The sequence below is a fragment of the Alosa pseudoharengus genome, unplaced genomic scaffold, assembly GCF_046254945.1.
Source record: "Alosa pseudoharengus isolate Yale_2024_CS ecotype anadromous, Long Island Sound unplaced genomic scaffold, YU_APseudo_1.1 YU_APseudo_1.1_scf_16, whole genome shotgun sequence".
NCBI lineage: Eukaryota > Metazoa > Chordata > Actinopteri > Clupeiformes > Clupeidae > Alosa > Alosa pseudoharengus.
The window spans coordinates 39376119-39403902 of record NW_027468630.1 but is presented as its reverse complement, the minus strand read 5'-3'; the positions used below and the strand labels follow the sequence as shown (position 1 = coordinate 39403902).

General features: G+C 33.5%; 1 protein-coding gene across 1 annotated transcript; it reads left to right on the top strand.

Moving 5' to 3' along the window:
• Positions 1-2561: 2561 nt before the first annotated feature.
• On the top strand, positions 2562-5818 carry LOC143126358 (uncharacterized). The gene is made up of 4 exons (XM_076288252.1): positions 2562-3281; positions 3587-3700; positions 4908-5115; positions 5259-5818. The coding sequence occupies exons 1-4, from the start codon at positions 3238-3240 to the stop codon at positions 5718-5720; spliced, it is 828 nt and encodes a 275-aa protein (XP_076144367.1). The 5' UTR covers positions 2562-3237; the 3' UTR covers positions 5721-5818.
• Positions 5819-27784: the final 21966 nt, after the last annotated feature.

The window sequence follows — 27784 nt, the reverse complement described above, 5'->3', positions numbered from 1 at the left end:
TTCCTGTAGGCAACGTTGTGGCAACGTCACTTACACTACCAAGAGGCAACGTTATCAAAATTACCAAGCCACTACGTTGCGGCAACGTAATTTGTTTACTTAATGGCAACTTCCTGTAGGCAACGTTGTGGCAATGTCACTTACACTACCAAGAGGCAACGTTATCAAAATTACCAAGCCACTACGTTGCGGCAACGTAATTTGTTTACTTAATGGCAACTTCCTGTAGGCAACGTTGTGGCAACGTCACTTACACTACCAAGAGGCAACGTTATCAAAATTACCAAGCCACTTCGTTGCGGCAACGTAATTTGTTTACTTAATGGCAACTTCCTGCAGGCAACGTTGTGGCAATGTTGCCACAACGTTGCCAGAAAGTAATGTCGCCATGACCAAATGGCAACTTATAGGCAACGTTGCCATTTGGTCGTGTGTTAGCTGGGATGTGTGTCCATCCTCAAGACCAACATGGTGACAACATGAAAAAAAAGTTATACTTGATATTTGATATTATCGATGGAGTCTTCAAAGGGCTCTACTGTGTAAGGGTTAATGTATAGAATGCCAGCCATTATCAAAAAAATAAGCCCCGACAGAGCGACCCGGACCCCACTTATTATACGGCTACCTACCAACATAAGAGAAGACACTTCACCTGATGGGTCTTTAAATGTATTTTTTACTGTTTTCATTGGCAAATGATGAGAAACAAACTTCACCAAACTCACTGAACTTGAATACAACATTCTTTAGAACGCAGCTGAACAACTGTCTGTAGTGAATCAGTGGCAAAAAGGCCACTATCCTTGACAGCGGTCAATTATGCTTAGCATAAAGAATTGACAGCCGAACGTGAATGGAGCGTTCTACTTACACTGTGAAGAGCCCTATATTAAAATGTTTTAATCCAAGTGGTGTTTGTTGTTAAGTGTCATATTGAGATAAAGTATTGACTTACCAGCCCCTTGTTTGTGAAGAGTGCAATTCCTTTTTCAGCTTCTTGTTCTTCCTTATCAGGACACCCTCTCTCTCCTTAGCTTTAAGGAGGAGCTCTGATACTGTTGGAGACATAGAGTTTCCTGAAAGACAGAAAGCAAGGAAGAAAAAAATAAATAAATAATAGGTAGAGCATGCTATGTTTCTGTTTTAAAAGCACATCAATACTACATTCATGGTTTGCTCTACATTTGTTCACCATGCAGTATGCTGTTTTTCACCAAAATACAGGCAGTATAACCACAATTAATGACAATAATAAACATAATAGGCTATTTGAAGATTTTGAGAGACTACACATAATACAATTAGTAGTCAGTTCTGCCCTTTGATGGCATATAGGCTTCAACAACTGTGAATGTTTACAGTGTAGGCTACATATGCTAAAAAGCATTTCTTAAATGTTTGCCTCTCGAAAACTATCTGCATCCCTCGGAGTGCTGCTCTCAAAATGTGTTAACGACCTGTGTGTAGCTGCTGCTCCAAGACATCCTACAAGCTTTCACGCTAGCTACACCAGATGTGATAAGATAGCCATGCACATTTGACAAGTTGTTATAAACCAGGGGTCGGCAAATAGTGGCCCGCGGGCCAATTTTGGCCCGCCATCTATTCTATCTGGCCCGCGAGATGACGTTAATTTGCTGTTGAATGAATTTTTTTTTTAACCCCATGTTTTTAAAAAGAAAAAAAGGCCTACAGCAATCCCATCAATTTCAAAACATTTATTGAGGTATAGATGATAGTCCTACTAAAGTGACAAAACAGGTGGAACATCCTTGCAGTTATCCATGACGCACAGGTCGGAACGGTATTGGCACGCGAGTGCGCGTAATCTTGTGCAAAAAAACAACAACAGTGTCCTGTCTCCCTCTTCCAGTGGGCAAGGTCAAAAATAGCCTATGTTACGTTAAATTAATAGGCTTGGCATTAAGAAATGCAGGCAGGCTCAACACATACCTCTGCTTCCATTCTTCTTTGTAGGTCCTGCATTCTGAATCAATTTTTCTTTTCAAGGCTTTTGACAACGACATTTTGCATCGATAACTAGCATATAGCAATGTTCAGCTAATCATTTACACGTCATCCAAAAGAATAATATTTGTAGCCTACACATTAGTTACGGCAAGTTGCTAGGCAAGTCGCCTGTTTCATGAGAGACGACAGGAGATGCAGCAGGCGGCATAAAAACAGCGCACATAAGCAAATAAACGTTTTTAATGGAATTAAATTAAATGCATTTTAAAAGTTAGATGATGTTTATTTTAATATAATATAATAATTAATAATTTAAATAGTAGGCCTATAACCCCCCCCCCCCCCCCCCCCCCCATTACAAAAGCTATGGCCCGCGATGCCATTGTCTGAAAAAAAATTGGCCCGGGTCCAAACGTAATTGCCGACCCCTGTTAAACTTTAGGGGGAAAAAGCTAACGCTAGAAACTACTGTTAAGACAGTAAGTTGGATGCATTAATAACAGGCTAATAAGAATGAAAGTTAAGAAACTTACCGGCGGTTTGAGTTGAGTTTAGCACTATCTGGCTGGAACGTGTCCATCAACGCCATCGTCATCGTCGATTAGGGTTACAGGCGATTTCTTTTCACCATCTAGTTTCCTGATCTTCCCTGACCTTGTAAAAGGTCTAATTTTTCTTTTTGCCATTTCGTGTCTAAGATAAATGGCAATGAAATGTAATGCTATGCTTATTTTCTTCTTTTAATTCCACGTTACTTCGAGATCTTGTCACTAGCCACTTGGTAACATAACGAAAAAATAAAGATTAGCTACCCTCAGCCGGAGTTTCCTGAATTCATTGACTTCAGAATAAGAGTTTAAAATCCCTCTCTTTGGGTTTGAAACTTGCCATGTTGATTTATAATTTGTAAATTGTATACTTTATAGCATGCTATTGAAAACCAACAATGGTAAATGAAGGCTGATAACATTGTGGCAAAACAGTATCATCAGTCAATGCTTATATTTGTATAATGACGTTTCCCCCCACCCTATTGCTGCTGGCTTCACAGCTACCAATGCACTTCTGGCGCGTATTTTTTGGCGCAAACTGGAACACAGTAGCATATTTCCTTATGGAATCAAGATGCCTGGTTTAGCAAGGGAGCCGCGGCAACTAATTGAAGGAAGAAGAAGTAAAAATAATTTAAAGAAGCTTATAAAATGGTTGTAGAGGAGAAGACTGATAAAAAAAAAGATCAAATGCAACTTTTGCCACCATACAATGAAAATTGAACAGAAGTGTCATGGTGTGGATAAATGTGAATGGTAAGTTGTCTTTTTATCCATAGGTTATATTTATCACAGATAGATAGGCCTACATCTTGAATGAAAACCACTTATATTTTCTATATACTTAGGCTACTGGCATTTTTGTTTCTCATTTTATATTTTGTAGGCTACCAGGCTATGTAGGCATATCGGCCTAGGCTAGAAGACTCATTTCTAATTATCTGAAAAGCCTATACGATTTATATTTATGGGGGAAACATGTATAAGCCTAGGATACTATGAATTGAGATCAAACGAATAACTTTAAGTTTGATTTCATTGCTTGTGTTTTTTGTCCACAGGGTATGTCGACGTCGGGGCAAGCACAAAGGCATAGTCAGGAAATCCATCCGACACCAGACAATCTTCAGCAAATCCAAGATGTGCCTTTTCAGCTGGATGAGGTTCTTATACAGGTATGGACATAGACTACTACAGTAACAGTAGGTATATGTAGGCCAATTAGTTTTTAATGTTGCTTAAACAGGGCCTATACCCATAACAAGGCTTAAATATCAGATAGTCTTTTGGTATAACCTTTGGATGGACAATTAGGCACTTTTAAGTTCATCTTGAACATTCTGATCACAATAGGCCTTTCTCACAAAACGACCGATGGCCCAAAAAGTCTTCAGAGCAGGGACTGGCTCTTCCGGTTCCTGCACCTATAGGCGCTACACACCAACCCGATATCGACTGACGGATGCCGGCGGTGGTAGCTTTTCTGCCGATTACACATGTTGAATCGGCACAAAAGCTATCGCCGTCGGCACCTGGCAGCTAACTTTGGGTTGGTGTGTAGCGCCCTTAAACATTGGAAGCTCGAGTACACTGCTCTGAAGACTTTTTGGGCCATCGGTCGTTTTGTGAGAAAGGCCTATAGACAAGTAGGCTAAATTATAAATTCAGGTGTAAAAAGTTACCATGAATCATTATGTTTAATCATTCAGAGCGTACCATTTGCCAAGGTGAAGTGAAATGTGATCACATATCTAAAAAAAAAATAAAGTAGGCTATTCTAAGATTTTTCCTGTGGGAAAATAACATGGGGATTTTAAATTATCGCATCTTTTAAACTCTCGCGGGGATGAAAAAGTCTGAAATGCAGACGTTTTCCTGAACACACTTTTGTCCTCTGCCTTCGAGTGGATACTGTGATCTCCGGTACGTGAAGGCGGCACACTTAGATTATTGCTACCCCAGAGCTAACTTGCAATGCAACTTGCCATAGGTAGTTAGCTTCAATTAACAACCGGATCTCCTTATATGGGCAAAGATGGCCGTTTTGGTTCTTTTTTGTAGGCAAACTTCAGAGGTCTATTGAGTCTGCCAGTCTGTCTCTATCAATAATCTATCTGTACTAGATATTTCCATCTAGTTACCTGCACTCTCTTCCATATCTACCCGACTATCATCTATCCATGTACCTATGTCTATTCATCCACCCACATCTATCTATGTCTTCACTTTCTCCCCTTTTCACTCTTTCTGTTTGTCTTACTTCTCTCTCATTCTACCTTCCTCTTTCTCTCCTTGATGCATATTTCATGTGTCCTAATTAGGTGTCTGCTCACTGTTTATTATGCAAATTTTCACCATTACTATAATATTGTGTATTATCAGGTTTGCACAAGGCCTACGGTTAAGACAAGTTGACATGATAACCGATGACATTGCCGCAAGTTCAGCAACACTGACAAGAATGGCCAAACTTTTGAGAAATGTCTGTGTTGAGGCTGTGGAACGAATGCGAAGGAAGAGAGGACAGAGGCTGGGAGGTCGAAGAGAGTTTGTGGCGATAGATGAAAGCCACTTCAGGCACAAAAGAAAAGTAAATGCAAACACAATACACATAATGTATTTTTCTTCTTTTTGTTATTCCTCATCATCTTCCTCTTTCTCCTATTTTTATTACCAAAGAGTAAAATAATGCTTAAACATAATTTGTAATATCCATGTGTGCTTTTTTGACAGTATGGACGTGGCCGGATAACAGGTGGCTGGAAAAGAAAAAAGTGGGTGTTTGGGATGCTCGGTGTGAAGCACTCAAGACGTCGACCTATTCTACGTTTAGTGCCAAAAAGGACAAGACAAGAGCTGGTACCTCTCATCGTCCACCATATTAGAAGAGGGACTTCAGTTTTAAGTGACGAATGGCGAGCCTACCGCCAGGTACTGCCTGCACTGGGGTATGATCATTACACAGTGAACCACAGTCAAGCATTCGTCAATGCAGATACAGGTTGCCACACTCAGCACATCGAGAGGGCTTGGCGGAGTTATAAGGAGATCATCTCAAGATGCAGGGGGAATCGGACAGAGGACTTGTTAACAGATCACCTTACACTAATTGAGTGGAATGAATGGCTAGCCAAAAAACATCGCAATGGCTCACTGGGTCGCCTACTCCATGACATTGCCAAGAAATATAAATAGAAGTTGTTTTGATGTGATGTTTTCCATAATCAAATTTGTTTTGTCAACTTTCATAACTTACCGTTTTGGTGAAACTTCAAATAAACATTATGTTCATAGATGGTTTGCACTCCAGTTATTACAGTGCATGAAAATGCACTGTACTGTTATTCCAAGGCATTTTATTATTATTACAGTGCATGAAAATGCACTGTACTGTTATTCCAAGGCATTTTATTATTACAGTGCATGAAAATGCACTGTACTGTTATTCCAAGGCATTTTATTATTACAGTGCATGAAAATGCACTGTACTGTTATTACAGTGCATGAAAATGCACTGTACTGTTCTTCCTAGGCTTCTTCTTATTACAGTGCATGAAAATGCACTGTACTGTTCTTCCTAGGCTTCTTCTGATTCTTATTACAGTGCATGAAAATGCACTGTACTGTTCTTCCTAGGCTTCTTCTTATTACAGTGCATGAAAATGCACTGTACTGTTATTCCAAGGCATTTTATTATTACAGTGCATGAAAATGCACTGTACTGTTCTTCCTAGGCTTCTTCTTATTAGAGTGCATGAAAATGCACTCTACTGTTCTTCCTAGGCTTCTTCTTCTTATTATAGTGCATGAAAATGCACTATACTGTTCTTCCTAGGCTTCTTATTACAGTGCATGAAAATGCACTGTACTGTTCTTCCTAGGCTTCTTCTTATTACAGTGCATGAAAATGCACTGTACTGTTCTTCCTAGGCTTCTTATTCTTCTTCTTCTAACGCAATTAATGCAGCTTCAACCGCTTAACGTAGAAACTTCATTCAAACTATGTTACGTAGGTCTTACTTAGGACATGGGTGCTTTGTATTTTTCAGCTTTGTAACTTTTATACTTTTTAAACTATTAATTAAAAACTGTTCAAAATTTCCCCATAGACTTAACATGGGCTGATGACATCACAATAGAGCCGTTAAGCAATTAGAATCCTATGGCAGGTGTTCGGGCCAGCTGCATCAACTGCCAGTCTCAGGCTTTAAGCATACAAACTGGCCCTATTAAGACTACACATCCTGTTCAACTGCTTCCTCTGCCAAAAACTGTTTCAAAATAAAAGTCCTCACTACAATATTTCACTGTTAAACAATTTAACCCTTTAAACTACTGAACTTTTATCTGTTCAGCCATTGTAACTGTTACTTGTCATCAACTATGACTCCTACCCACTGTAGCTAGTTAGCTAAGATAGCTAAGTAACTTGGTTAGCATAGTTAGCATGCTAGCATGTTAGCATGCTAGTTAGCATGCTAGTTAGCATTTTTAGCAAAACTGTTAAAAACGATTAGCTAAGTTAGCTAAGTCACATGGTTAGCATAGTTAGCATGCTAACATGCTAGTTAGCATTTTTTGCAAAACTGCTAAAAATGATTAGCTAAGTTAGCTAAGTCACATGGTTAGCATAGTTAGCATGCTAACATGTTAGCATGCTAGTTAGCATTTTTTGCAAAACTGCTAAAAATGATTAGCTAAGTTAGCTAAGTCATATGGTTAGCATAGTTAGCATGCTAGCATGTTAGCATGCTAGTTAGCATTTTTTAGCAAAACTGCTAAAAATGATTAGCTAAGTTAGCTAAGTCACATGGTTAGCATGTTAGCATGCTAGCATGTTAGCATGCTAGTTAGCATTACTGTTAAAAATGATAAGCGAAGTTAGCTAAGTCACATGGTTAACATAATTAGCATGTTAGCATGTTAATTAGCATAGTTATCATAACTAATAAAAATTATTAGCTAGGTTAGCTAAGTCATATGGTTAGCATAGTTAACATTTTAATATTGTTAGCATGCTAGTTAGCATAGTTACTTGGTTACCATTATTATCTTTAACATAGTTAGCATAACTACTAGCAAACATTGGAGCCATTCCAACTGTTAGTTATCGTCAACTATCTGCCTAAATAATTTAACCATTTCAATTATCAACCTATTTAACTGTTCAGTCATTCCAACTATAGTAAACCTTATCTACCCATAGATATATACACTAGATGTCGCCTTGACTACTGCTGTTCATTGGAACGAATGCGTCAATCGAGACGCCATCTTGCTTCAGTGATCCACTCCTCTATAATGCATTAGCGTCAATCTGGGCAAAGATCTAGCGAAAATAAAATCACCATAAATCGTCAAAATCTCAAGCAATTATCTAATTTTTTGGGTTGTTCCAACTGACAGGCATGTATTTATGGTTGAGTCTACAGAAAACTAAGCTTAAGACGATAATAAAGATACATTTTACCCGTCTAGCCCCATAGACTCCCATTCATTCTGCACTAGCTAGCGGCGGCCCCTAGAGGAACAATGAGTAAACTGCAACCAGGATCGATACAATGAAAGTAAACAGGCTCTTCGTAGACAGGCTCTGGTTGAGGCCACATACCCCTCGTCTCGTTTACTCATGTAAGTTGTAATCTCACCAGAAGTTGCTGTAGATCTGTAGAACATTTACCTCTGCTACTACATAGGCTACGCCAGTCGTTACTTTTATAATCATGGGTCAGTGCCATGGGCAAACGAGATGTAGCTGAATTCATAAATGACAAAGGCATGAGAAAGGTGATTTTCTTACGTTTCAACAACAAAGAAGCCGATCTGCCATCATTGTGAGAAGTTCCCAAATTTGTCGCTAATCGCTAAAAAGGTTTTCTATCGCTGGGGATGGCCAAACGTCGCTAAATAGGTAACGCTGACAATACAGGAGAACTAGTTTAGCGATTCAGATCCCTGTACAAAGATGGCGGCGGTGTTGACGCATGCTGAGAAGCAGAAGGCGACATCTAGTGTATATATCTATGTTATCTACCAAGCAAATAATTTAACCATATGAACTCATCATATTTTTGCATTTTCATGCACTGTATTTCCTTCAGGAAATGCTTTTCTAGTTCTTATTCTTCTTCTTCTTCTAACGCGCTTAATACAGCTTCAACCGTTTAACGTAGAAACTTCATTCAAACTGCGTTGCGTAGGTCTTACTTATGACATGGGTGCTATGTATTTTTCATCTTTGTAACTTTTATACTTTTTAAACTATTAATTAAAAACTAATCAAAATTTCCCCATTGACTTAACATTATGATTATGACATCACAATACAGCCGTTAAGCAATTAGAATCCTATGGCAGGTGTTCGGGCCACCTGGATCAACTGCCAGTTTCAGGCTTTAAGCATACAAACTGGCCCTATTAAGACTACACATCCTGTTCAACTGCTTCCTCTGCCAAAAACTGTTTCAAAATAAAAGTCCTCACTACAATATTTCACTGTTAAACAATTTAACCCTTTAAACTACAGAACTTTTTAACTGTTCAGCCATTGTAACTGTTACTTGTCATCAACTATGACTCCTACCCACTGTAGCTAGTTAGCATGGTTAGCATAGTTAGCATGTTAGCATGCTAGCATGTTAGCATGCTAGTTAGCATTTTTTGCAAAACTGCTAAAAATGATTAGCTAAGTTAGCTAAGTCACATGGTTAGCATAGTTAGCATGCTAGCATGTTAGCATGCTAGTTAGCATTTTTTGCAAAACTGCTAAAAATGATTAGCTAAGTTAGCTAAGTCACATGGTTAGCATAGTTAGCATGCTAGCATGTTAGCATGCTAGTTAGCATTTTTTACAAAACTGCTAAAAATGATTAGCTAAGTTAGCTAAGTCACATAGTTAGCATAGTTAGCATGCTAGCATGTTAGCATAACTGCTAAAAATGATTAGTGAAGTTAGCTAAGTAATATGGTTAGCATAGTTAACATTTTAACATTGTTAGCATGCTAGTTAGCATAGTAACTTGGTTAACATTATTATCTTTGTTAACATTAGCATAACTGCTAGCAAAAATTGGAGCCATTCCAACTGTTAGTTATCGTCAACTATCTGCCTAAATAATTTAACCATTTCAATTATCAACCTATTTAACTGTTCAGTCATTCCAACTATATTAAACCTTATCTACCAAGCAAATAATTTAACCATATGAACTCATCATATTTTTGCATTTTCATGCACTGTATTTCCTTCAGGAAATGCTTTTCTAGTTCTTATTCTTCTTCTTCTTCTAACGTGCTTAATACAGCTTCAACCGTTTAACGTAGAAACTTCATTCAAACTGCGTTGCGTAGGTCTTACTTATGACATGGGTGCTATGTATTTTTCATCTTTGTAACTTTTATACTTTTTAAACTATTAATTAAAAACTAATCAAAATTTCCCCATTGACTTAACATTATGATTATGACATCACAATACAGCCGTTAAGCAATTAGAATCCTATGGCAGGTGTTCGGGCCACCTGGATCAACTGCCAGTTTCAGGCTTTAAGCATACAAACTGGCCCTATTAAGACTACACATCCTGTTCAACTGCTTCCTCTGCCAAAAACTGTTTCAAAATAAAAGTCCTCACTACAATATTTCACTGTTAAACAATTTAACCCTTAAAACTACTGAACTTTTTAACTGTTCAGCCATTGTAACTGTTACTTGTCATCAACTATGACTCCTACCCACTGTAGCTAGTTAGCATGGTTAACATAGTTAGCATGTTAGCATGATAGTTAGCATTTTTAGCAAAACTGCTAAAAATGATTAGCTAAGTTAGCTAAGTCACATGGTTAGCATAGTTAGCATGCTAACATGTTAGCATGCTAGTTAGCATTTTTTATAAAACTGCTAAAAATGATTAGCTAAGTTAGCTAAGTCACATGGTTAGCATAGTTAGCATGCTAACATGTTAGCATGCTAGTTAGCATTTTTTATAAAACTGCTAAAAATGATTAGCTAAGTTAGCTAAGTCACATGGTTAGCATAGTTAGCATGTTAGCATGTTAGCATGCTAATTAACATTTTTTGCAAAACTGCTAAAAATGATTAGCGAAGTTAGCTAAGTCACATGGTTAATATAATTAACATGTTAGCATGCTAATTAGCATAGTTATCATAACTAATAAAAATGATTAGCTAGGTTAGCTAAGTCATATGGTTAGCATAGTTAACATTTTAACATTGTTAGCATGCTAGTTAGCATAGTAACTTGGTTAACATTATTATCTTTATTAACATAGTTAGCATAACTACTAGCAAACATTGGAGCCATTCTAACTGTTAGTTATCGTCAACTATCTGCCTAAATAATTTAACCATTTCAATTATTAACCTATTTAACTGTTCAGTCATTCCAACTATATTAAACCTTATCTACCAAGCAAATAATTTAACCATATGAACTCATCATATTTTTGCATTTTCATGCACTGTATTTCCTTCAGGAAATGCTTTTCTAGTTCTTATTCTTCTTCTAACGCACTTAATGCAGCTTCAACCGTTTAACGTAGAAACTTCATTCAAACTATGTTACGTAGGTCTTACTTAGGACATGCCTGCTATGTATTTTTCAGCTTTGTAACTTTTATACTTTTTAAACTATTAATTAAAAACTGTTCAAAATTTCCCCATAGACTTAACACGGGCTGATGACATCACAATAGAGCCGTTAAGCAATTAGAATCCTATGGCAGGTGTTCGGGCCAGCTGCATCAACTGCCAGTCTCAGGCTTTAAGCATACAAACTGGCCCTATTAAGACTACACATCCTGTTCAACTGCTTCCTCTGCCAAAAACTGTTTCAAAATAAAAGTCCTCACTACAATATTTCACTGTTAAACAATTTAACCCTTTAAACTACTGAACTTTTTAACTGTTCAGCCATTGTAACTGTTACTTGTCATCAACTATGACTCCTACTCACTGTAGCTAGTTAGCTAAGTTAGCTAAGTAACTTGTTTAGCATAGTTAGCATGTTAGCATGCTAGTTAGCATTTTTAGCAAAACTGCTAAAAATGATTAGCTAAGTTAGCTAAGTCACATGGTTAGCATAGTTAGCATGCTAACATGTTAGCATGCTAGTTAGCATTTTTAACAAAACTGCTAAAAATGATTAGCTAAGTTAGCTAAGTCACATGGTTAGCATAGTTAGCATGCTAATATGTTAGCATGCTAGTTAGCATTTTTTGCAAAACTGCTAAAAATGATTAGCTAAGTTAGCTAAGTCACATGGTTAGCATAGTTAGCATGCTAGCATGTTAGCATGCTAGTTAGCATTTTTAACAAAACTGCTAAAAATGATTAGCTAAGTTAGCTAAGTCACATGGTTAGCATAGTTAGCATGCTAATATGTTAGCATGCTAGTTAGCATTTTTTGCAAAACTGCTAAAAATGATTAGCTAAGTTAGCTAAGTCTCATGGTTAGCATAGTTAGCATGCTAACATGTTAGCATGCTAGTTAGCATTTTTTACAAAACTGCTAAAAATGATTTGCTAAGTTAGCTAAGTCTTATGGTTAGCATAGTTAGCATGCTAACATGTTAGCATGCTAGTTAGCATTTTTAGCAAAACTGCTCAAAATGATTAGCTAAGTTAGCTAAGTCACATGGTTAGCATAGTTAGCATGCTAGCATGTTAGCATGCTAGTTAGCATTTTTAGCAAAACTGCTAAAAATGATTAGCTAAGTTAGCTAAGTCACATGGTTAGCATAGTTAGCATGCTAGCATGTTAGCATGCTAGTTAACATTTTTAACAGAACTGCTAAAAATGATTAGCTAAGTTAGCTAAGTAACATGGTTAGCATAGTTAGCATGCTAGCATATTAACATGCTAGTTAGCATAGTTAGCAAAACTGCTAAAAATGATTAGCTAGGTTAGCTAAGTCACGTGGTTAATATAGCTAGCATGTTAGCATTGCATAACTACTAAAAATGAAAACATTAGCTAAGTTAACTAAGTTAAGTATTATCCACCTATTTAACCGTTCAATCATTCCAACTATATTAAACCTTATCTACCAAGCAAATCATTTAACCATATAAACTATCCACCTATTTAACTGTTCAGTCAGTCCAACTATATTAAACCTCATCTACCTAGCAACCAATATAGTTTGTTTTTACTCTGTATGATATTTTACATCATATTTTTTGCATTTTCATGCACTGTATTTCCTTCAGGAAATGCTTTTCTAGTTCCAAGGCATTTTATTACAGTGCATGAAAATGCACTGTACTGTTCTTCCTAGGCTTCTTCTTATTCTTATTCTTCTTCTAACGCACTTAATGCAGCTTCAACCGTGTAACGTAGAAACTTCATTCAAACTATGTTACGTAGGTCTTACTTAGGACATGGGTGCTATGTATTTTTCAGCTTTGTAACTTTTATACTTTTTAAACTATTAATTAAAAACTAATCAAAATGTCCCCATTGACTTAACATTATGATTATGACATCACAATATGGCAGTTAAGCAATTAGAATCCTATGGCAGGTGTTCGGGCCACCTGGACCAACTGCCATTCTCAGGCTTTAAGCATACAAACTGGCCCTATTAAGACTACACATCCTGTTCAACTGCTTCCTCTGCCAAAAACTATTTCAAAATAAAAGTCCTCACTACAATATTTCACTGTTAAACAATTTAACCCTTTAAACTACTGAACTTTTTAACTGTTTAGCCATTGTAACTGTTTCTTGTCATCAACTTTGACTCCTACCCACTGTAGCTAGTTAGCATGGTTAACATAGTTAGCATGCTAGCATGCTAGCATGTTAGCATGCTAGTTAGCATTTTTTGCAAAACTGCTAAAAATGATTAGCTAAGTTAGCTAAGTCACATGGTTAGCATAGTTAGCATGCTAGCATGTTAGCATGCTAGTTAGCATTTTTTGCAAAACTGCTAAAAATGATTAGCTAAGTCACATGGTTAGCATAGTTAGCATGCTAGCATGTTAAAATGCTAGTTAGCATTTTTTCTAAAAATGCTAAAAAGGATTAGCTAAGTTAACTAAGTCACATGGTTAGCATAGTTAGCATGCTAGCATGTTAGCATGCTAGTTAGCATTTTTAGCAAAACTGCTAAAAATGATTAGCTAAGTTAGCTAAGTCACATGGTTAGCATAGTTAGCATGCTAACATGTTAGCATGCTAGTTAGCACTTTTTGCCAAACTGCTAAAAATGATTAGCTAAGTTAGCTAAGTCACATGATTAGCATAGTTAACATTTTAACATTGGTAACATGCTAGTTAGCATAGTAACTTGGTTAACATTATTATCTTTGTTAACATAGTTAGCATAACTACTAGCAAACATTCGAGCCATTCTAACTGTCAGTTATCATCAACTATCTACCTAAATAATTTAACAATTTAAACTATCCACCTATTGAACTGTTCAGTCATTCCAACTATATTAAACCTCATCTACTTAGCAACCAATATAGTTTGTTTTTACTCTGTATGATATTTTACATCATATTTTTGCATTTTCATGCACTGTATTTCCTTCAGGAAATGCTTTTCTAGTTATTACAGTGCATGAAAATGCACTGTACTGTTCTTCCTAGGCTTCTTATTCTTATTATTCCTCTTCTTCTAACGCAGTTAATGCAGCTTCAACCGTTACACTTTTTTGCACTTGATCGTGCATTTCACATGTCTAGAAGTGAAATAAAAAATGATTTGGACAATATCTGACATATTTTGAAATTTGTCAAAAATCTGTCTTTTGTCCTGACCCCGGACCTTGTGTGAAAACTAAGAAAAACTGAAAGGTACTAAAAAAAATCAAACCAATTTTGTTACACTTTTTTGCACTAGTTCATGCATTTCACATGTCTAGAAGTGAAATAAAAAATAATTTGGACAATATCTGACATATTTTGAAATTTGTCAAAAATCTGTCTTTTGTCCTGACCCCGGACCTTGTGTGAAAACTAAGAAAAACTGAAAGGTACTAAAAAAAATCAAACCAATTTTGTTACACTTTTTTGCACTAGTTCATGCATTTCACATGTCTAGAAGTGAAATAAAAAATGATTTGGACAATATCTGACAGATTTTGAAATTTGTCAAAAATCTGTCTTTTGTCCTGACCCCGGACCTTGTGAGAAAACTAAGAAAAACTGAAAGGTAATAAAAAAAATCAAACCAATTTTGTTACACTTTTTTGCACTTGTTCGTGCATGTCACATGTCTAGACGTGAAATAAAAAATTAATTTGGACAATATCTGACATATTTTGAAATTTGTAAAAAATCTGTCTTTTGTCCTGACCCCGGACCTTGTGTGAAAACTAAGAAAAACTGAAAGGTACTAAAAAAACCAAACCAATTTTGTTACACTTTTTTGCACTAGTTCATGCATTTCACATGTCTAGAAGTGAAATAAAAAATGATTTGGACAATATCTGACAGATTTTGAAATTTGTCAAAAATCTGTCTTTTGTCCTGACCCCGGACCTTATGTGAAAACTAAGAAAAACTGAAAAGTACTAAAAAAAATCAGACCAATTTTTTTTCACTTTTTTTGCCCTAGATCATGCATTTCACATGTCTAGAAGTGAGATAAAAAATAATTTGGACAATATCTGACATATTTTGAAATTTGTCAAAAATCTGTCTTTTGTCCTGACCCCGGACCTTGTGTGAAAACTAAGAAAAACTGAAAGGTACTAAAAAAAAACAAACCAATTTTGTTACACTTTTTTGCACTTGTTCGTGCATTTCACATGTCTAGACGTGAAATAAAAAATCATTTGGACAATATCTGACATATTTTGAAATTTGTCAAAAATCTGTCTTTTGTCCTGACCCCCGGACCTTATGTGAAAACTATGAAAAACTGAAAAGTACTAAAAAAAAATCAGACCAATTTTTTTCACTTTTTTTTGCCCTAGTTCATGCATTTCACATGTCTAGAAGTGAAATAAAAAATAATTTGGACAATATCTGACATATTTTGAAATTTGTCAAAAATCTGTCTTTTGTCCTGACCCCGGACCTTGTGAGAAAACTAAGAAAAACTGAAAGGTACTAAAAAAAATCAAACCAATTTTGTTACACTTTTTTGCACTAGTTCATGCATTTCACATGTCTAGAAGTGAAATAAAAAATGATTTGGACAATATCTGACAGATTTTGACATTCGTCAAAAATCTGTCTTTTGTCCTGACCCCCGGACCTTATGTGAAAACTATGAAAAACTGAAAAGTACTAAAAAAAATCAGACCAATTTTTTTTCACTTTTTTTGCCCTAGTTCATGCATTTCACATGTCTAGAAGTGAAATAAAAAATAATTTGGACAATATCTGACATATTTTGAAATTTGTCAAAAATATGTCTTTTGTCCTGACCCCGGACATTGTGTGAAAACTAAGAAAAACTGAAAGGTACTAAAAAAAATCAAACCAATTTTGTTACACTTTTTTGCACTAGTTCATGCATTTCACATGTCTAGAAGTGAAATAAAAAATGATTTGGACAATATCTGACATATTTTGAAATTTGTCAAAAATCTGTCTTTTGTCCTGACCCCGGACCTTGTGAGAAAACTAAGAAAAACTGAAAGGTAATAAAAAAAATCAAACCAATTTTGTTACACTTTTTTGCACTTGTTCGTGCATTTCACATGTCTAGACGTGAAATAAAAAATAATTTGGACAATATCTGACATATTTTGAAATTTGTCAAAAATCTGTCTTTTGTCCTGACCCCGGACCTTGTGTGAAAACTAAGAAAAACTGAAAGGTACTAAAAAAAACCAAACCAATTTTGTTACACTTTTTTGCACTAGTTCATGCATTTCACATGTCTAGAAGTGAAATAAAAAATGATTTGGACAATATCTGACATATTTTGAAATTTGTCAAAAATATGTCTTTTGTCCTGACCCCCCGGACCTTGTGAGAAAACTAAGAAAAACTGAAAGGTACTAAAAAAAATCAAACCAATTTTGTTACACTTTTTTGCCCTAGTTCTTGCATTTCACATGTCTAGAAGTGAAATAAAAAATGATTTGGACAATATCTGAGAGATTTTGAAATTTGTCAAAAATCTGTCTTTTATCCTGACCCCGGACCTTATGTGAAAACTAAGAAAATCTGAAAAGTACTAAAAAAAATCAAACCAATATTTTTACACTTTTTTGCCCTAGTTCATGCATTTCACATGTCTAGAAGTGAAATAAAAAATGATTTGGACAATATCTGACAGATTTTGAAATTTGTCAAAAATCTGTCTTTTGTCCTGACCCCGGACCTTATGTGAAAACTAAGATAAACTGAAAAGTACTAAAAAAAAATCAAACCAATTTTGTTACACTTTTTTGCACTAGTTCATGCATTTCACATGTCTAGACGTGAAATAAAAAATAATTTGGACAATATCTGACATATTTTGAAATTTGTCAAAAATCTGTCTTTTGTCCTGACCCCGGACCTTATGTGAAAACTAAGAAAAACTGCAAGGTACTAAAAAAAATCAAACCAATTTTTTCACACTTTCTTGCCCTAGTTCATGCATTTCACATGTCTAGAAGTGAAATAAAAAATGATTTGGACAATATCTGAGAGATTTTGAAATTTGTCAAAAATCTGTCTTTTATCCTGACCCCGGACCTTATGTGAAAACTAAGAAAAACTGAAAAGTACTAAAAAAAATCAAACCAATTTTGTTACACTTTTTTGCACTAGTTCATGCATTTCACATGTCTAGAAATTAAATAAAAAATGATTTGGACAATATCTGACATATTTTGAAATTTGTCAAAAATCTGTCTTTTGTCCTGACCCCGGACCTTATGTGAAAACTAAGAAAAACTGAAAAGTACTAAAAAAAATCAAACCAATTTTTTTACACTTTTTTGCCCTAGTTCATGCATTTCACATGTCTAGAAGTGAAATAAAAAATGATTTGGACAATATCTGACATATTTTGAAATTTGTCAAAATTCTGTCTTTTGTCCTGACCCCGGACCTTATGTGAAAACTAAGAAAAACTGCAAGGTACTAAAAAAAAATCAAACCAATTTTTTTACACTTTTTTGCCCTAGTTCATGCATTTCACATGTCTAGAAGTGAAATAAAAAATGATTTGGACAATATCTGACATATTTTGAAATTTGTCAAAAATCTGTCTTTTGTCCTGACCCCGGACCTTATGTGAAAACTAAGAAAAACTGCAAGGTACTAAAAAAAAATCAAACCAATTTTTTCACACTTTCTTGCCCTAGTTCATGCATTTCACATGTCTAGAAATTAAATAAAAAATGATTTGGACAATATCTGACAGATTTTGAAATTTGTCAGAAATCTGTATTTTGTCCTGACCCCGGACCTTATGTGAAAATTAAGAAAAACTGAAAAGTACTAAAAAAAATCAGACCAATTTTTTTACACTTTTTTGCCCTAGTTCATGCATTTCACATGTCTAGAAGTGAAATAAAAAATGATTTGGACAATATCTGACATATTTTGAAATTTGTCAAAAATCTGTCTTTTATCCTGACCCCGGACCTTATGTGAAAACTAAGAAAAACTGCAAGGTACTAAAAAAAATCAAACCAATTTTTTCACACTTTCTTGCCCTAGTTCATGCATTTCACATGTCTAGAAGTGAAATAAAAAATGATTTGGACAATATCTGACAGATTTTGAAATTTGTCAAAAATCTGTCTTTTGTCCTGACCCCGGACCTTATGTGAAAACTAAGAAAAACTGAAAGGTACTAAAAAAATCAAACCAATTTTTTTACACTTTTTTGCCCTAGTTCATGCATTTCACATGTCTAGAAGTGAAATAAAAAATAATTTGGACAATATCTGTCATATTTTGAAATTTGTCAAAAATCTGTCTTTTGTCCTGACCCCGGACCTTATGTGAAAACTAAAAAAAACTGAAAGGTACTAAAAAAAATCAAACCAATTTTTTTACACTTTCTTGCCCTAGTTCATGCATTTCACATGTCTAGAAATTAAATAAAAAATGATTTGGACAATATCTGACATATTTTGAAATTTGTCAGAAATCTGTCTTTTGTCCTGACCCCGGACCTTATGTGAAAACTAAGAAAAACTGAAAAGTACTAAAAAAAATCAGACCAATTTTTATTCACTTTTTTTGCCCTAGTTCATGCATTTCACATGTCTAGAAATGAAATAAAAAATGATTTGGACAATATCTGACAGATTTTGAAATTTGTCAAAAATCTGTCTTTTGTCCTGACCCCGGACCTTATGTGAAAACTAAGAAAAACTGAAAGGTACTAAAAAAAATCAAACCAATATTTTTACACTTTTTTGCCCTAGTTCATGCATTTCACATGTCTAGAAGTGAAATAAAAAATGATTTGGACAATATCTGACAGATTTTGAAATTTGTCAAAAATCTGTCTTTTGTCCTGACCCCGGACCTTATGTGAAAACTAAGAAAAACTGAAAAGTACAAAAAAAAAAATCAAACCAATTTTGTTACACTTTTTTGCACTAGTTCATGCATTTCACATGTCTAGACGTGAAATAAAAAATAATTTGGACAATATCTGACATATTTAGAAATTTGTCAAAAATCTGTCTTTTGTCCTGAAACCGGACCTAATGTGAAAACTAAAAAAAACTGAAAGGTACTAAAAAAAATCAAACCAATTTTTTTACACTTTTTTGCCCTAGTTCATGCATTTCACATGTCTAGACGTGAAATAAAAAATGATTTGGACAATATCTGACATATTTTGAAATTTGTAAAAATTCTGTCTTTTGTCCTGACCCCGGACCTTATGTGAAAACTAAGAAAAACTGCAAGGTACTAAAAAAAATCAAACCAATTTTTTTACACTTTTTTGCCCTAGTTCATGCATTTCACATGTCTATAAGTGAAATAAAAAATGATTTGGACAATATCTGACAGATTTTGAAATTTGTCAAAAATCTGTCTTTTGTCCTGACCCCAGACCTTATGTGAAAACTAAGATAAACTGAAAAGTACTAAAAAAAAATCAAACCAATTTTGTTACACTTTTTTGCACTAGTTCATGCATTTCACATGTCTAGACGTGAAATAAAAAATAATTTGGACAATATCTGACATATTTTGAAATTTGTCAAAAATCTGTCTTTTGTCCTGACCCCGGACCTTATGTGAAAACTAAGAAAAACTGCAAGGTACTAAAAAAAATCAAACCAATTTTTTCACACTTTCTTGCCCTAGTTCATGCATTTCACATGTCTAGAAGTGAAATAAAAAATGATTTGGACAATATCTGAGAGATTTTGAAATTTGTCAAAAATCTGTCTTTTATCCTGACCCCGGACCTTATGTGAAAACTAAGAAAAACTGAAAAGTACTAAAAAAAATCAAACCAATTTTGTTACACTTTTTTGCACTAGTTCATGCATTTCACATGTCTAGAAATTAAATAAAAAATGATTTGGACAATATCTGACATATTTTGAAATTTGTCAAAAATCTGTCTTTTGTCCTGACCCCGGACCTTATGTGAAAACTAAGAAAAACTGAAAAGTACTAAAAAAAATCAAACCAATTTTTTTACACTTTTTTGCCCTAGTTCATGCATTTCACATGTCTAGAAGTGAAATAAAAAATGATTTGGACAATATCTGACATATTTTGAAATTTGTCAAAATTCTGTCTTTTGTCCTGACCCCGGACCTTATGTGAAAACTAAGAAAAACTGCAAGGTACTAAAAAAAAATCAAACCAATTTTTTTACACTTTTTTGCCCTAGTTCATGCATTTCACATGTCTAGAAGTGAAATAAAAAATGATTTGGACAATATCTGACATATTTTGAAATTTGTCAAAAATCTGTCTTTTGTCCTGACCCCGGACCTTATGTGAAAACTAAGAAAAACTGCAAGGTACTAAAAAAAAATCAAACCAATTTTTTCACACTTTCTTGCCCTAGTTCATGCATTTCACATGTCTAGAAATTAAATAAAAAATGATTTGGACAATATCTGACAGATTTTGAAATTTGTCAGAAATCTGTATTTTGTCCTGACCCCGGACCTTATGTGAAAATTAAGAAAAACTGAAAAGTACTAAAAAAAATCAGACCAATTTTTTTACACTTTTTTGCCCTAGTTCATGCATTTCACATGTCTAGAAGTGAAATAAAAAATGATTTGGACAATATCTGACATATTTTGAAATTTGTCAAAAATCTGTCTTTTATCCTGACCCCGGACCTTATGTGAAAACTAAGAAAAACTGCAAGGTACTAAAAAAAATCAAACCAATTTTTTCACACTTTCTTGCCCTAGTTCATGCATTTCACATGTCTAGAAGTGAAATAAAAAATGATTTGGACAATATCTGACAGATTTTGAAATTTGTCAAAAATCTGTCTTTTGTCCTGACCCCGGACCTTATGTGAAAACTAAGAAAAACTGAAAGGTACTAAAAAAATCAAACCAATTTTTTTACACTTTTTTGCCCTAGTTCATGCATTTCACATGTCTAGAAGTGAAATAAAAAATAATTTGGACAATATCTGTCATATTTTGAAATTTGTCAAAAATCTGTCTTTTGTCCTGACCCCGGACCTTATGTGAAAACTAAAAAAAACTGAAAGGTACTAAAAAAAATCAAACCAATTTTTTTACACTTTCTTGCCCTAGTTCATGCATTTCACATGTCTAGAAATTAAATAAAAAATGATTTGGACAATATCTGACATATTTTGAAATTTGTCAGAAATCTGTCTTTTGTCCTGACCCCGGACCTTATGTGAAAACTAAGAAAAACTGAAAAGTACTAAAAAAAATCAGACCAATTTTTATTCACTTTTTTTGCCCTAGTTCATGCATTTCACATGTCTAGAAATGAAATAAAAAATGATTTGGACAATATCTGACAGATTTTGAAATTTGTCAAAAATCTGTCTTTTGTCCTGACCCCGGACCTTATGTGAAAACTAAGAAAAACTGAAAGGTACTAAAAAAAATCAAACCAATATTTTTACACTTTTTTGCCCTAGTTCATGCATTTCACATGTCTAGAAGTGAAATAAAAAATGATTTGGACAATATCTGACAGATTTTGAAATTTGTCAAAAATCTGTCTTTTGTCCTGACCCCGGACCTTATGTGAAAACTAAGAAAAACTGAAAAGTACAAAAAAAAAAATCAAACCAATTTTGTTACACTTTTTTGCACTAGTTCATGCATTTCACATGTCTAGACGTGAAATAAAAAATAATTTGGACAATATCTGACATATTTAGAAATTTGTCAAAAATCTGTCTTTTGTCCTGAAACCGGACCTAATGTGAAAACTAAAAAAAACTGAAAGGTACTAAAAAAAATCAAACCAATTTTTTTACACTTTTTTGCCCTAGTTCATGCATTTCACATGTCTAGACGTGAAATAAAAAATGATTTGGACAATATCTGACATATTTTGAAATTTGTAAAAATTCTGTCTTTTGTCCTGACCCCGGACCTTATGTGAAAACTAAGAAAAACTGCAAGGTACTAAAAAAAAATCAAACCAATTTTTTTACACTTTTTTGCCCTAGTTCATGCATTTCACATGTCTAGAAGTGAAATAAAAAATGATTTGGACAATATCTGACATATTTTGAAATTTGTCAAAAATCTGTCTTTTGTCCTGACCCCGGACCTTATGTGAAAACTAAGAAAAACTGCAAGGTACTAAAAAAAAATCAAACCAATTTTTTCACACTTTCTTGCCCTAGTTCATGCATTTCACATGTCTAGAAATTAAATAAAAAATGATTTGGACAATATCTGACAGATTTTGAAATTTGTCAGAAATCTGTATTTTGTCCTGACCCCGGACCTTATGTGAAAATTAAGAAAAACTGAAAAGTACTAAAAAAAATCAGACCAATTTTTTTACACTTTTTTGCCCTAGTTCATGCATTTCACATGTCTAGAAGTGAAATAAAAAATGATTTGGACAATATCTGACATATTTTGAAATTTGTCAAAAATCTGTCTTTTATCCTGACCCCGGACCTTATGTGAAAACTAAGAAAAACTGCAAGGTACTAAAAAAAATCAAACCAATTTTTTCACACTTTCTTGCCCTAGTTCATGCATTTCACATGTCTAGAAGTGAAATAAAAAATGATTTGGACAATATCTGACATATTTTGAAATTTGTCAAAAATCTGTCTTTTGTCCTGACCCCGGACCTTATGTGAAAACTAAGAAAAACTGAAAGGTACTAAAAAAATCAAACCAATTTTTTTACACTTTTTTGCCCTAGTTCATGCATTTCACATGTCTAGAAGTGAAATAAAAAATAATTTGGACAATATCTGTCATATTTTGAAATTTGTCAAAAATCTGTCTTTTGTCCTGACCCCGGACCTTATGTGAAAACTAAAAAAAACTGAAAGGTACTAAAAAAAATCAAACCAATTTTTTTACACTTTCTTGCCCTAGTTCATGCATTTCACATGTCTAGAAATTAAATAAAAAATGATTTGGACAATATCTGACATATTTTGAAATTTGTCAGAAATCTGTCTTTTGTCCTGACCCCGGACCTTATGTGAAAACTAAGAAAAACTGAAAAGTACTAAAAAAAATCAGACCAATTTTTATTCACTTTTTTTGCCCTAGTTCATGCATTTCACATGTCTAGAAATGAAATAAAAAATGATTTGGACAATATCTGACAGATTTTGAAATTTGTCAAAAATCTGTCTTTTGTCCTGACCCCGGACCTTATGTGAAAACTAAGAAAAACTGAAAGGTACTAAAAAAAATCAAACCAATATTTTTACACTTTTTTGCCCTAGTTCATGCATTTCACATGTCTAGAAGTGAAATAAAAAATGATTTGGACAATATCTGACAGATTTTGAAATTTGTCAAAAATCTGTCTTTTGTCCTGACCCCGGACCTTATGTGAAAACTAAGAAAAACTGAAAAGTACAAAAAAAAAAATCAAACCAATTTTGTTACACTTTTTTGCACTAGTTCATGCATTTCACATGTCTAGACGTGAAATAAAAAATAATTTGGACAATATCTGACATATTTAGAAATTTGTCAAAAATCTGTCTTTTGTCCTGAAACCGGACCTAATGTGAAAACTAAAAAAAACTGAAAGGTACTAAAAAAAATCAAACCAATTTTTTTACACTTTTTTGCCCTAGTTCATGCATTTCACATGTCTAGACGTGAAATAAAAAATGATTTGGACAATATCTGACATATTTTGAAATTTGTAAAAATTCTGTCTTTTGTCCTGACCCCGGACCTTATGTGAAAACTAAGAAAAACTGCAAGGTACTAAAAAAAATCAAACCAATTTTTTTACACTTTTTTGCCCTAGTTCATGCATTTCACATGTCTATAAGTGAAATAAAAAATGATTTGGACAATATCTGACATATTTTGAAATTTGTCAAATTCTGTCTTTTGTCCTGACCCCGGACCTTATGTGAAAACTAAAAAAAACTGAAAGGTACTAAAAAAAATCAAACCAATTTTTTTACACTTTTTTGCCCTAGTTCATGCATTTCACATGTCTATAAGTGAAATAAAAAATGATTTGGACAATATCTGACATATTTTGAAATTTGTCAAAATTCTGTCTTTTGTCCTGACCCCGGACCTTATGTGAAAACTAAGAAAAACTGAAAAGTACTAAAAAAAAATCAAACCAATTTTGTTACACTTTTTTGCACTAGTTCATGCATTTCACATGTCTAGACGTGAAATAAAAAATAATTTGGACAATATCTGACATATTTTGAAATTTGTCAAAAATCTGTCTTTTGTCCTGACCCCGGACCTTATGTGAAAACTAAGAAAAACTGAAAGGTACTAAAAAAAATCAAACCAATATTTTTACACTTTTTTGCCCTACTTCATGCATTTCACATGTCTAGACGTGAAATAAAAAATAATTTGGACAATATCTGACATATTTTGAAATTTGTCAAAAATCTGTCTTTTGTCCTGACCCCGGACCTTATGTGAAAACTAAGAAAAACTGAAAAGTACTAAAAAAAATCAGACCATTTTTTTTTCACTTTTTTTGCCCTAGTTCATGCATTTCACATGTCTAGAAGTGAAATAAAAAATAATTTGGACAATATCTGACATATTTTGAAATTTGTCAAAAATCTGTCTTTTGTCCTGACCTTGTGTGAAAACTAAGAAAAACTGAAAAGTACTAAAAAAAATCGAACCAATTTTGTTACACTTTTTTGCCCTAGTTCATGCATTTCACATGTCTAGACGTGAAATAAAAAATAATTTGGACAATATCTGACATATTTTGAAATTTGTCAAAAATCTGTCTTTTGTCCTGACCCCGGACCTGATGTGAAAACTAAGAAAAACTGAAAAGTACTAAAAAAAATCAAACCAATTTTGTTACACTTTTTTGCCCTAGTTCATGCATTTCACATGTCTAGACGTGAAATAAAAAATAATTTGGACAAAATCTGACATATTTTGAAATTTGTCAAAAATCTGTCTTTTGTCCTGACCCCGGACCTTATGTGAAAACTAAGAAAAACTGAAAAGTACTAAAAAAAATCAGACCAATTTTTTTTCACTTTTTTTGCCCTAGTTCATGCATTTCACATGTCTAGAAGTGAAATAAAAAATAATTTGGACAATATCTGACATATTTTGAAATTTGTCAAAAATCTGTCTTTTGTCCTGACCTTGTGTGAAAACTAAGAAAAACTGAAAAGTACTAAAAAAAATCGAACCAATTTTGTTACACTTTTTTGCCCTAGTTCATGCATTTCACATGTCTAGACGTGAAATAAAAAATAATTTGGACAATATCTGACATATTTTGAAATTTGTCAAAAATCTGTCTTTTGTCCTGACCCCGGACCTGATGTGAAAACTAAGAAAAACTGAAAAGTACTAAAAAAAATCAAACCAATTTTGTTACACTTTTTTGCCCTAGTTCATGCATTTCACATGTCTAGAAGTGAAATAAAAAATAATTTGGACAATATCTGACATATTTTGAAATTTGTCAAAAATCTGTCTTTTGTCCTGACCCCGGACCTTATGTGAAAACTAAGAAAAACTGAAAAGTACTAAAAAAAATCAAACCAATTTTGTTACACTTTTTTGCCCTAGTTCATGCATTTCACATGTCTAGACGTGAAATAAAAAATAATTTGGACAAAATCTGACATATTTTGAAATTTGTCAAAAATCTGTCTTTTGTCCTGACCCCGGACCTGATGTGAAAACTAAGAAAAACTGAAAAGTACTAAAAAAAATCAAACCAATTTTGTTACACTTTTTTGCCCTAGTTCATGCATTTCACATGTCTAGACGTGAAATAAAAAATAATTTGGACAATATCTGACATATTTTGAAATTTGTCAAAAATCTGTCTTTTTTCCTGACCCCAGACCTTATGTGAAAACTAAGAAAAACTGAAAAGTACTAAAAAAAATCAAACCAATTTTGTTACACTTTTTTGCCCTAGTTCATGCATTTCACATGTCTAGAAGTGAAATAAAATTGATTTGGACAATATCTGACATATTTTGAAATTTGTCAAAAATCTGTCTTTTGTCCTGACCCCGGACCTTATGTGAAAACTAAGAACAACTGAAAGGTACTAAAAAAAATCAAACCAATATTTTTACACTTTTTTGCCCTACTTCATGCATTTCACATGTCTAGACGTGAAATAAAAAATAATTTGGACAATATCTGACATATTTTGAAATTTGTCAAAAATCTGTCTTTTGTCCTGACCCCGGACCTTATGTGAAAACTAAGAAAAACTGAAAAGTACTAAAAAAAATCAGACCAATTTTTTTTCACTTTTTTTGCCCTAGTTCATGCATTTCACATGTCTAGAAGTGAAATAAAAAATAATTTGGACAATATCTGACATATTTTGAAATTTGTCAAAAATCTGTCTTTTGTCCTGACCTTGTGTGAAAACTAAGAAAAACTGAAAAGTACTAAAAAAAATCGAACCAATTTTGTTACACTTTTTTGCACTAGTTCATGCATTTCACATGTCTAGAAGTGAAATAAAAATGATTTGGACAATATCTGACCTATTTTGAAATTTGTCAAAAATCTGTCTTTTGTCCTGACCCCAGACCTTATGTGAAAACTAAGAAAAACTGAAAAGTACTAAAAAAAATCAAACCAATTTTGTTACACTTTTTTGCCCTAGTTCATGCATTTCACATGTCTAGACGTGAAATAAAAAATAATTTGGACAATATCTGACATATTTTGAAATTTGTCAAAAATCTGTCTTTTGTCCTGACCCCGGACCTTGTGAAAAAAATAAGAAAAACTGAAAGGTACTAAAAAAAATCAAACCAATTTTGTTACACTTTTTTGCCCTAGTTCATGCATTTCACATGTCTAGACGTGAAATAAAAAATAATTTGGACAATATCTGACATATTTTGAAATTTGTCAAAAATCTGTCTTTTGTCCTGACTGCAAAAACTAAGAAAATCTGAAAAGCACGAAAAAAATCAAACCAATTTTTTTTTCAATTTTTTTGCCCTAGTTCATGCATTTCACATGTCTAGACGTGAAATAAAAAATAATTTGGTCAATATCTGACCAATTTTGAAATTTGTCAAAAATCTGTCTTTTGTCTCGACCGCAAAAACTAAGAAAATCTGAAGAGTATGAAAAAAATCAAATAAAAAAAATCAAATCAAATATCTGACCGATTTTGAAATTTGTCAAAAATCTGTCTTTTGTCCTGACTGCGAAAACTAAGAAAATCTAAAAAGTACGAAAAAAATCAAACCAATTTTTTTTTCAATTTTTTTGCCCTAGTTCATGCATTTCACATGTCTAGACCTGAAATAAAAAACAATTTGGTCAATATCTGACCGATTTTGAAATTTGTCAAAAATCTGTCTTTTGTCCTGACTGCGAAAACTAAGAAACTCTGAAAAGTACGAAAAAAATCAGACCAATTTTTTCAAATGTTTTGCCCTATTTCATGAATTTCACGTCTAGACGTGAAATAAAAAATTATTTGGACAATATATGACAGATTTTGAAATTTGTCAAAAATATGTCTCTTGTCCTGACCCCAGACCTTATGTGAAAACTAAGAAAATCTGAAAAGTACGAAAAAAATCAGACCATTGTTTTTCAAATGTTTTGCCCTAGTTCATGAATTTCACGTCTAGACGTGAAATAAAAAATTATTTGGTCAATATCTGACCGATTTTGAAA